This window comes from Malus domestica, chromosome 15 (genome assembly GCF_042453785.1).
Source record: "Malus domestica chromosome 15, GDT2T_hap1".
NCBI lineage: Eukaryota > Viridiplantae > Streptophyta > Magnoliopsida > Rosales > Rosaceae > Malus > Malus domestica.
Window position 1 is genome coordinate 12798034 of NC_091675.1, and position 11354 is coordinate 12809387.

The window sequence follows — 11354 nt, forward strand, 5'->3', positions numbered from 1 at the left end:
TCAACAATTGGAGGAATCCAGAAAATCCTCCAACCCAGTTCAAGATCGAAGCTGTGGAAAGTCAACAAGCGTAAAAAACAAATACGTGCTAATTCATCCACTACCAAAGCCAAAGATCATCTACCACATGAAGCTCCTTGTGGTCCAATTTCAACCTTCAAGATCAAGCCTCAACGGCCCTTGAAGAAATCTCCAGCCCAATTCAAGATCAAGCCTCAACGGCCCTTAAAGAAATCTCAAGCCCAATTCAAGATAAAGCCTCAACGGCCCTTGAAGAAATCTCTAGCTCGATTCAAGATCAAGCATCGACAGCCCTTGGATCGACATCTACATTAAGGGACTTTAAAACACATCTCCTACACGCGACAAGCACATGTATACGACGCGCCTTGAAGTGGAGGCATTTGTAGACATCAAAATTTTGGTAAATAAATGTTGACCGATAAATCAAAGTTTCAACGCTCATATATTACATAAATTTTACACGTAGCGTGTGACTCGATGAAAAATTGAAATGAGTCGGAAAAGTCATCAAACAGGACACGTGTCAACACCTGGCAGAAACGACTTATTTCATCTGGAATATTATATTCAAAATTAGGCCTTGGAAAATTCTATAAATAGAAGCCAATTTCATTCATTTGGGGAGAACCAAAATCATTAGGCAAAATTTTTGAAGCTGTGAAGCTCTGAAACTCCGAAGCTTTCAAGCATCCAGGTTCCCGAAGAATCAAGAAAGCTCTCTTCATTCTTTGTTCTTCGTTCATCGTTCATCCTAAGATCAAGCCCCAACGGCCCTTTAGATCAACAATCATCCACCAATTCAAGATCAAGCCCCGACGGCCCTTGAAGAAAGTGTTCTTCGTTCTTCGTTCATCGTTCTTCCAAGATCAAGCCCTAACGACCCTTTGGATCAACAATCATCCACCAATTCAAGATCAAACCCCAACGGTCCTTGAAGAAAGTGTTCTTCGTTCTTCATTCATCGTTCTTCCAAGATCAAGCCCCGACGGCCCTTGGATCAACAATCCACCAATTCAAGATCAAGCCCCGACGGCCCTTGAAGAAAGCACCATCGTTCATCATCCGTTCATCTTAAGATCAAGCCCCAACGGCCCTTTGGATCAACAACGTCGACAAATCCACACATCCAACCGTTCTTCAAGATCAAGCCCAAAAGCCCTTGAAGATCCGTTCATCACTGTTCTTCAAGATCAAGCCCAAAAGCCTTTGAAGATCCGTTCATCACCGTTATTCAATATCAAGCCTCAACGGCCCTTGAAGAAACACTCATCCTCAAGATCAAGCCCCAACGGCTCCGTGAAGATTCGCTCAAATCCACCTTCAAAGATCAAGCCCACGGCCCTTGAAGAAACTTCCAACAGTTCATCCAAAATCAAGCATCGACGGTCCTTGGATCAACGAAACATCCACAAATCAACACCTTACGGAAATCGAATCAGAGGATCAAATTTAAGAGAGATTGTAACCCAAAACCATCAAATACAAATATTATTTTGTGCACGTTGTTCTTGTCTCTTTCCTTTCAGGAAAATTTCGTGTTCACAGTAACTACAAGAAACTCCTATATATACTAGGATTTACATAATTACATTACTAATCTGATAGGATTGCAACTAATATGAAGAAAAAAATGGTATTAATATTGCATGGTTTCAATGCGTTCCTCACAAATGGGAAAAAAAGATGTAATAAAAAAAAATTACTCTAACCTAAAAGTTAGCTTACTCATCAATCTAATATGGAAAGTAAATTGGGAGTAGCAATGTACTCATTTAAAATTGAAGAAAAAAAATATTAAACACATGCTTATGGTTTTGGATCTTTTAATCTAACTTTCTATTAAGGGGAAACAACACATGTGAATAAAACAAATGTTAGTCAATGGTTTTGGGTCTTTTTTCTAACTTTCTATCGAGGGAAACAACATTTGTGATTAAAGCAAGTGATTTAATGATTTATATCTTAGGGACTAGGCTAGTCTTACCATAGTATACTTTAAATAATATCGTTAATAATGCTAGTATAGTATGAGTGTAATCGTGTAATAAGACAATCTTAAATTCTTAATAGAAAGCATAGCTGACAGATAAGATGCATATATACCTTCCACCAAATGCAAAAAAAGAAATAGAGATACAATGTATTCATATCTCAATACACTAAAATGGACATTATTCATATCTATTCTATAAAGAATACAAATATTCCACATTTTTCGAATAACGTATATTCACAATATGACTCGGGCTAAAATGAAGTCTTGTCTAATTCACATTCGCCATGTGAACATGACGTGACAAAATAAAATGAACATGGGCTAAAATCAAATAATATGACTCCCATAAACAAATAATGAATGATATTGAGCCAACCCAACTGTAAGGTTGTGGGGTCGAATAACACAAGCTTCACACTTGGTCATATCCATCCAACCTAAGACGATGTTTCATCACGGTTGGAGGTTGTATTGCACCATTTCATCACGATGTTTCATCACGGTGCGACCTTTCATTAGAAACGCCTATAAAATTGAAGTTGAACTTGAAACAAATCCCTCCCGGTTGCATTGCACCATTCAGTCATAACGCCGGCCGGCACGGCTTTGATCGAATCCTTCTCCTGCGGGTGTTGCTTTCATCTCTGGTAATTTCTGCAACAATTAATTAAATCTTTAATTACTAATCTAAATCAACTTCTATGATGATTATATATATATATATATATATATACACACACACACGCACAACCCTATGTATAATTGAACCTTGCTCCCAAAAATTAATCAAAGTTTTGATCTTAAATCTTAATCGGTTTCCTGTATATGATTTTTTTCTTCTTAGAAATCTTAATTAAAAAGTTTTATAATTTGTCGTTTAAGAGAGAGCGCGAGTAGTGTTGCAGCAGCAAAATGAAAATGGGACAAGATATGTTGGTGAAAATCCTACTAACTCTGCCTCCCAAAACTCTAATGCGATTCAAATGTGTCTCTAAATAGTGGTTTTCTCTCATCAACAATCCGGGTTTCGGGTCAAAGCACCTCTCCAACTCGGCAAACAACAACCTCACCACTCTCCACGTCTTTTTGGCGCGATTAGTAGTGCAGCGGCAGCATGAGGAGGAGGAGGAGGAGGAGAACCCCGAGTGTAACAGCACCACTAAGGAGGAGACTGAAGAAGTATTATCATTACTTGAGTTTTGCAAAGACGATGATAATACTGATGACAAGCATAGCAATAGCTGCTCTCTTGTTGGTGTCCAGGACATTATTATTCCTCAATCTTTGATTCAAAAGATCGGAGTCCCGAAACAACGATTTAGTATCCAAGGCCACTGCAATGGCATCGTTTTACTATCTAGTGAGAGTAGCCTAGTTTTATGCAATCCCGGAATTGGGGAATTCAATTGTATTCCCAATGAGCCATGCCTTCCAATATGGCCCTTGGACCAGCCGGATGATCACGATGGGCAAGAACATATGGAAACTGGTTTTCATACTGGATTTGGCTATGATCCCGTGTCTAATGAGTACAAAGTTGTGACCTTTACTACTTATTTTCAAGAGGTAGATGAACACTGCTGGAGATTTCTTAGTCGGCACAAAGCAGTAGTATACACCATGGGTTGTGATTTTTGGGAAGAGATCAACATAGATTCTTTAGAAACCGAAACTACTTTGTTTTGGCCTGAGTATTTCCAGATGTCCTTCAAGGGAATGTGTTATTGGCTGGGATATGAGCAAGATAAGGAATTATTTCCATTTGACGTAGTTGGGTATCGATTCCGTGCGAATGGGAAATTGATCATTTCCTTTGATACAAGTCGTGAGGTATTTCACTATATACCCTTACCATCTGAGCTCCAACCGTTAAACCGGTCGAATCACCTTTATTTGAAGCTTACTGTTTGGAATGAATCAGTTGCTTTTTTGCCCTTGGTGTGGACGATCGTCGATATCCTGAACCTTATGAAATGTGGGTGATGGATGATGACTTTAAGGGTGCTTGGACAAAACACTTTACTATTGAGGGCACAGATGATCAGATACGCAGGTCTGGACTTGTGGCGTTGTGGGGCGATGAGTGTCTTATGGTTGACAGTGATGGGCACGTGGTTTTCTTTAATCTTTGCACCAAAAAGCTTAAGCATATTCCCATTGAACCAGAAGATAAAGATAATTTTGTTGTTTATGTGAATCGCATAGTTTCGGTCATGGGACGCAGCCACAGGCTTAGGAGGATAGAGAATACTTGCTCAGATAAAGATGAAGATGCGATGGTGGTGGTAGACGGGAAGAGGGAAAGCTGCCGGAGGTTGTACTCATATTCGGTTTGGGCCATTCCACAGGCTGATGTTTCCCATAGAATCAAGAAGCTGATAGGGGGCCTCCAGGCAGAGTTTGGTGGGCCAGAGATCGAACCTCACATCCCCATCTTGGGATCCATCCAGATGATGAGTCGTGAGGATGCCCTTAACAAGTTTAGATTTGCTCCTATGGATGACATCGTTGCTAAAGTTGATCGGATGGTTACTAAGAATTACTATCACCAATGTGTTTCACTATTGATGGATCGAAAGGTATATATTTTCTCGATCCCTAGTTAATACATATTCATTTTCTTGGTGTTTTGTTTTGTTATGTTTTGTTTCCTTTTCATCTCTCTCTTTTTGGTTTGAGCTTGAATAGACTCACTTATCATTACACCTTCTTTTCTTAGTTATTTGAAAATGCCCAACGTTGGAGCTACCATTTCGGTTTCTACAACAGTAAGTTGTTTTTCACAGTAACTTAATTTCTTAAAGTGTTGACGGGAATGTACATATGTAATCTGCGTGCCTGCAATATTTGATGCAGGTTCTATGCCATATTTGAGTCTCCTCTACGGGAAGTTGACGGAAGGAGAAAGGAAAAAAGCTGGAGAAATTGTTAATATTCTCGATGAGAGCATTACTAGCTTGACATTCCCCATAACTCACTTTGCATTGTATGAAATTGACAACGATGACAGATCTCTGAAATCTTGGACCAAGATTGCTGAAATCAGTCATTAGACAAGCTCTCCGGTTGCATATATATGCATAGCACATTAGCACTTGGCACTACAAAAAATATGGGCACTACGCACTAAATTATTTGTGCCCTTTAAGGCCAAGGAGCACCTACATATGTGCTCATAGAAAAACAGCAACAGTGCAGCAACAATTGCAGTGACAATAATTCTATGCGTGCCCTTTGTGAGTGTGTCCTTTGGTCGAAGGGCACAATATAGTTGTTTGTGTTATTAAGGCAAAGCACAATAGAGCCTTATTAGTGCCTTCATTCTGACAGGTTTGACTGCCCTTCTCAACTGATTGGGCACTTCTGTGTAATCGTGCCCTATACCAAATTTATTTAAAAAGAATTGAATTTTTTTTTTCACATAAATTACATCCGGGTTCCTGCCCACTCACATACTAATTATATCGATCTATAATTAAAAAAAAAACCTTAAACTGCATCAGTTGAGAAGAAAATTGAAAGAAAACAAAGAAAAAAAACCTTAAACTCAAATTCACGAATTGGGTGAGGTATAAAGATTAGAAACAATATCTAAAGAGAAAATAGAATGAGTTTAACTAGGTAATATTAAGCGAATGAAGTTGTCTAACATTTTACAAGATAATAGCATCTAAAATCTACCAAAATTGAGGTCCTCCTATCTCAACCTCCACATGAATATCATCCAGTATAAGCACCAATATATTTCTCTGGACAACCTCCACTGCCATTTTTTCTGCTAGCATTATACACATTATTGGAAGAAGTATGTCAACTAGGGTTAGTTGTATATCCATTGTACAAGTTGTTAACCTAGTCTTAGGGTGATGTTTTGATGTACCATGTGGAGTGGCAGTTTTCTGCCATCTTCTGCATTGGTATCACCAATACTTAGTCTCTTGTTGTCATTCCCTTTAATTCAAGGGATGTGTATCTTGTTGATTTTTACTTTGTTTGTTAGCTTTAGGCGTAAATTAAGGAGGGATATGAGGTCTTGTTCCTACTCTTCACACATATATATTGGTTAGGTCTCTTGTACTTCTCTTTATGATGAATATACAACTTACAAAATACAATATGGTATCAGAGCAATGATCCTAACCAGCATGTCTCTGTATATTTTCTTCAGAGTTTTGTGAGCTTTTTCTTGTTCCTCAAACATGGCTGAAGAGAGCTCAGTGAATTTAGAAGGAGATAGCTCCCATGCTGCTCCATCATCACCTCGTTCAGATGTTGATATCAACCCAAATCAATGTCTTAGTTCTATCTTACTAAATGAGTATAACTACCTTCCTTGAGAGAGAGCAGTTACTCTTGTTTTGGGAGGACGATCAAAGCTTGGTTATGTCAATAGTGTTATCCCAATGCCCGAGATTACCTCACCAAATTATGATGCTTAGCTATGCAAAGACTAGTTAGTCATGTCATGGTTACTCAACTCCATGGATCGTAAGATTGCAGAAATTTTCAACTATGTTGAGTCCTCCATGACTCTTTGGAAAAATCTCAAATAAATGTATGGAAATCAAAATAATGCGGCTCATGTATTTCAGTTGAAGAATGATATTGTTGACTTGCAACAAGAACACCTTGGAAAGTTGATCACCATGTGGAACGAGTTGAATGTGTATCGGCCACACACCATCGACGCTGCTGTGTTAACTAAGAGAGTTGAAGAAGACAAAATATTCCAACTTCTAGCAAGCCTGAGTCCTAAATTTGAAGATCTTCGAAGCCATATTCTCATGAATCCCGACCTGCCTTCTTTCTCAAGTTTGGGTGCCATGATTCAAAGAGAAGAAGTTCGCAGGAAGGTCATGACCTTGGAAGTAAAGGCAAATATACCAGAAGTTAGGGCTTATTTTTCTAACCACAAACTTGGTGAGCAAAGAGGCTACAAAAGAAGGAAATCTAGCTTAAAATGTAGCCATTGTGAAGCTGGTGGGCATTCAAAAGACCAATGCTGGATTTTTTATCCAGAGCTAAAGCCAAAGTTTCCTAGGGACAACAAGGGATTCTCTAAGGGCTCACACAACCCTTCTTACAAGGTAAATCATGTTGCCATAACTTCTTCCGATGGAACACTGAAGTTCACCACTAATATGGCTACACTGATCAACGAATTTGTTGTGTTCCTTCACAAGAAACAGGGTCATGGAGATAGTGAAGGACCAACAAATCAATGTGACAATAAGCAAACTACCCTATTAGGACAGTTTGATGGCTTCGTGGATGAAAATGAAGGTGTGGTACAACGAGACATCCCAAGTATCTTATACTCATTCTTAACTGCTTTCAAAGTTGGTAATGTGCATGATTATTGGATTATAGATTACGTAGCCACTGATCATATGACTAACAAGTCTATAAACTTGCATAATTTTGAAAATTTCCAACTCCATCTCAAGTGTCAGTTGCCAATGGCAAAGGTGCTATGGTTGTAGGAAAAGGGAAAACACATTTTATCTCAAGTGATGTCGAGTCTAAGGCTCTTTATGTTCCATCATTCCCTTGTCAACTTTTATTTGTTGGCAAGATCACAAACTTATTAAATTGTCTTGCTATTTTCTCTCCAAAAAATGTTATTTTTCAGGATCTAGTCACCAATCAAACGATTGTTGAAGGATTTTTCTTAAGTGGTCTCTACTACATTTCCAAGCATATTCAAGTTCCCAAGGTTTTTCAAGTCACTTTAAGCTTAGCTCAACAACAACAACAACAACTTTGGCACTAACGACTAACATATCCTTCTGAAAAAGTCTTATCCACCTTGTTCCCAAACCTATGCAAAATTACAAGTCCTTGTGACGTCTGTCACTTCTCTAAGTTTACTAGATTACCATTTACTTCCTCTTTGTCTAGGGACCATTTACTTCCTCTTTGTCTAGGGCTAGTAATCCTTTTGAAATCGTGCATTCTGATGTTTGGGGACCAATTCTAGAGTCTTTTGATGGATACAAATATTTTGTAACTTTTGTGGATGATTTCACAATGATCACTTGGTCGTACCTTTTGAAATTTAAAAGTGAAGTGATGAATGTTTTTCAAGATTTTCATATACTTGTAACCACACAATTTGCTTCAAACATTCATGTTTTACAATCAAATAATGGCACTAAATATATGTCCCATAACATGTCACAATATCTAAGCATGCATGGTATATTACACCAAACAAGTTGTGTTGGAATACCCCAACAAAATGGGGTAGCCGAGAGGAAGAATAGAGATCTACTTGAGAAAACTAGAGCTCTTATGTTTCACATGAATGTGCCAAAGAAATTTTGGTCCCAAGCAGTCCTCATTGCGGCATATCTCATCAATAGATTGCCTAATATAGTGTTGAATTTTAAAGGGTAAATAGCAGTTTACTACCCTCAAGTTTCATGGTTTTCAACATTTAGTACATGAAGTTTTTTTCATCCCAGAGTCATACTTAGCCCCAGTTTGGGGTTGAGGTGATTTTAAAAAAAGCTGGGATGAAAAAAAACTAGAGTAAAATTTGTGTTTGGTAACTCAACTTATTTTCAAAGTCACTGTCATTTTAAGCTGAAAAGTGGCAAAAAGCCAAAGCAGCAAAATGCAGCTTCTCAAAACCAGCTTTTATTTTCAAGAGGTAGGTCACAGCTGTTTTACATAAAAGTTTACTAAACACTATCATACTGCTTTTTTTTTCAAAAGCACTTTTACAAAAAACTTATCAAACACTCTGCTGCTTTATTTCATAGCCGCTTATTCTCACAGCATAGCAGAAGCAGTTTTTTTTCAAAGCACAGCAATATCAAACCATCCCTTAAAGTGTTAATTTTGGGACAGTCTCATACATCCGTTAGTTTGGCTTTTAAGTCTTCCGTTAACTAATGATGTGACTCCTATGTGAACAATGATTGGGCGCCATGTGTCATTAAAAAAATTATAAAAATTAAAACAATTAATTTAATTTAATTTAAAAATAAAAAAATAAAAAAACCCAGAACACCTTCGTCTTCCACACCTGACACCCCTCCATTTCCCTCCACCCCCTGCACGGCTCCCAGGGAAAGCCCTAATCTGCGTGTAGAGATGGTCAATGTGAACAAGTTAGGGTATTTCCAAGCGATCACAGGCCTCGAAGACTCCAATTTATGCGTGGAGATCCTCAACGCCCATGGCTGGGACCTCGAGCTCGCGATCTCCTCCTTCACTCTAAAAAGCATTTCAAAACTCAAAAACTTTTTCCCTCCTTTCTTCTCTACCAAAAATGGAGCCTTCAGTGTGAGCTTTTAATTTGCAGATCACAGTTCAATCAATCAACAGAGCTGCGGTTTATACCTTTTAATTTGCAGATCTGTGAGTTTGGGGACTATCCGAGTATGTATCGTCAGTCTCTTTGCGGATTTCAAGTACCTAACACATAAGAACATCAGTGTGAGCTTCTACAAGGGCGAATCATAGGAAAAAAAATTAGCTTTCAGGGATTTTTCTCAAGCTAAGAAACATGTATATTGCACAGAGTGGGAAATGATTACCGTTGCATGTGCGAAATGGTATTGATCTGCATGAATGGAACTCCAATATTTGAGCATATCTTTGCTCAGGGAATGACGGTGATGACGGTCTGAGCTCGAATCCGTGATGGGTTAGAGAGACACGGGGATGTGTATGTTGTGTGGTTTTGGTTGCGAATGGATGCAACGTTTAGAAAGGAAGACAAAGTTGTTGTGAGATGGAAGGTTTGCAATGCTGGGCACTGGGCTTAAGATTGGAGAAATGATAATCCTTTCTAATTTTCTAGAGGCTGAGAGAAATTCGAGCACTGAGAGCCATATCTCATTTGTCTGTGAAGGTTTGAAAAAAGAGTGAGAAATGAGAGACATCTCTCATTTTCTAGAGAGATAGGGGTTTCGGTTACTTACACAAAACAAATAGAAAAATTTAAGGTCGCAGGGAAACAAGGAAGGACCAACCGCCCAGAGCTAGGGTTTTGAAGACTGAAGCCGCGGAGGAGAAACCTGTGGAGGAAAATTTGGCACGGCAAATGAGTACGAGGCAAACTCGGAGCTCCAAGATCGAGGAATTGGGGAAGATCCCAAGTAGGAACCTCCACAGTCTCCGATGTCAGTGGTAGGGACAACCTTCACTCCATTCCTCAACCGTTGTACCAATCTTGATCGTTGTCAAACCTCATCGCGGCACCCGGGTTTTTGGGATAAAGGAAGGGGATGGGTTTTTGAGTAAGGAGAAGAGGAAGGGTGTCGGTGGGTGAGGAGTGGAGGGGTGGATGGGATGGAGGGTGGAGCCATTGAGAGGGTGGAAAGGTGTCGGGTGGGGAAGGCGAAGGTATTCTAGTTTTTTTTTTTTTTTTAATTTAATTAATTATTTTAATATTTTAATATTTTATATTTTTTTAATGACACGTGGTGCCCAATAATTGTCCACATGGGCGCCACGTCATCAGTTAAGGAGAGACTTAACAGCCAGACTAACGAATGTATGAAACTGTCCCAAAATTAACACTTTAGGTATGACTCTGAGACGAAAAAAACTTCATGTACTAAATGTTGAAAACCACGAAACTTGAGGGTAGTAAACTGAGATTTACCCAATTTTAAATCACCTTTTGAGGTCTTGAAAGATAAAAAGATCAGGTTATCTCATTTGAAAGTCTTTGGGTGTACATGCTTTGTTCACATTCAAGCACAAAATCGTGACAAGCTAGACCCACGGGCTGCCAAATGTATCTTTCTAGGTTACTCATCCACCCAAAAAGGTTACAAGTGTTACAATTCAACAACCAGAAAAATGGTTGTTTCAAGTGATGTTAAATTTGACGAACATGTTCCTTACTTCTTACAACCTTTGGATTACTTTAGATAGGGGGAGCATTTGCTGAATTTATTCATAATTCCAATCCAAATGGAGAAGAAACAACATGCATTCCTAGTGATCATGTACTAGATGCTGCTAATCGTTTATGAAATCCCGTTTCTGGATTTCACTTTTATAATCTATGTATTTGTATTATTGAGATTTTATATTATTTTTCGAGAATTTATTTTAATTTGTTTGAATTTAGATTTTTTATTAAACTAGTTATGAAAAGAGAATTTTAGAAATTATTTATTTAAAACTCATAGGCATTTCTAGGTCACAATTTACATCTTTGGATAGAGCTCGATCTCACGAACGCGCAGATGCAAACCATTCGTGAAACGGAGCTATAATGAAGAAATTAGAGACGTTTTGGTATTTAAAAGAAGAAAAAAAAGGACTAGATGCTCCCAGGTGGAGAGAGAAGAAGATGAGGTTGAGGGAG

General features: G+C 38.5%; 2 protein-coding genes and 1 long non-coding RNA gene across 3 annotated transcripts; 2 read left to right on the forward strand and 1 right to left on the reverse strand.

Moving 5' to 3' along the window:
* Nucleotides 1–2529: 2529 nt before the first annotated feature.
* On the forward strand, nucleotides 2530–5449 carry LOC103400382 (cyclic phosphodiesterase-like). The gene is made up of 4 exons (XM_029095305.2): nucleotides 2530–2667; nucleotides 2903–4599; nucleotides 4740–4788; nucleotides 4877–5449. The coding sequence occupies exons 2-4, from the start codon at nucleotides 3994–3996 to the stop codon at nucleotides 5071–5073; spliced, it is 852 nt and encodes a 283-aa protein (XP_028951138.2). The 5' UTR covers nucleotides 2530–2667; nucleotides 2903–3993; the 3' UTR covers nucleotides 5074–5449.
* Nucleotides 2939–3983, forward strand: LOC139191691 (uncharacterized). The gene is made up of 3 exons (XM_070812686.1): nucleotides 2939–2956; nucleotides 3020–3850; nucleotides 3942–3983. Exons 1-3 carry the CDS (start codon nucleotides 2939–2941, stop codon nucleotides 3981–3983), a joined length of 891 nt encoding a protein of 296 aa, XP_070668787.1.
* Nucleotides 5450–8794: 3345 nt separating the features above from the next.
* Nucleotides 8795–10348, reverse strand: LOC139192279 (uncharacterized). Its single transcript, XR_011576327.1, has 2 exons — nucleotides 9568–10348; nucleotides 8795–9445 (listed from the first exon to the last, which is right to left on the reverse strand). It is a non-coding gene; the product is annotated as an uncharacterized lncRNA (long non-coding RNA).
* Between the last annotated feature and the right edge of the window lie 1006 nt (nucleotides 10349–11354).

Bases quoted from the DNA above. Each gene is read 5' to 3' on its own strand.
- LOC139191691 (XM_070812686.1), top strand. The intron at 3,851-3,941 runs GTATTTCACTAT...GGAATGAATCAG, and splicing joins CCTTTGATACAAGTCGTGAG to TTGCTTTTTTGCCCTTGGTG.
- LOC103400382 (XM_029095305.2), top strand. From the start codon at position 3,994: ATGTGGGTGATGGATGATGACTTTAAGGGTGCTTGGACAAAACACTTT. The intron at 4,600-4,739 runs GTATATATTTTC...TTCTTTTCTTAG, and splicing joins CACTATTGATGGATCGAAAG to TTATTTGAAAATGCCCAACG. The intron at 4,789-4,876 runs GTAAGTTGTTTT...TATTTGATGCAG, and splicing joins CCATTTCGGTTTCTACAACA to GTTCTATGCCATATTTGAGT.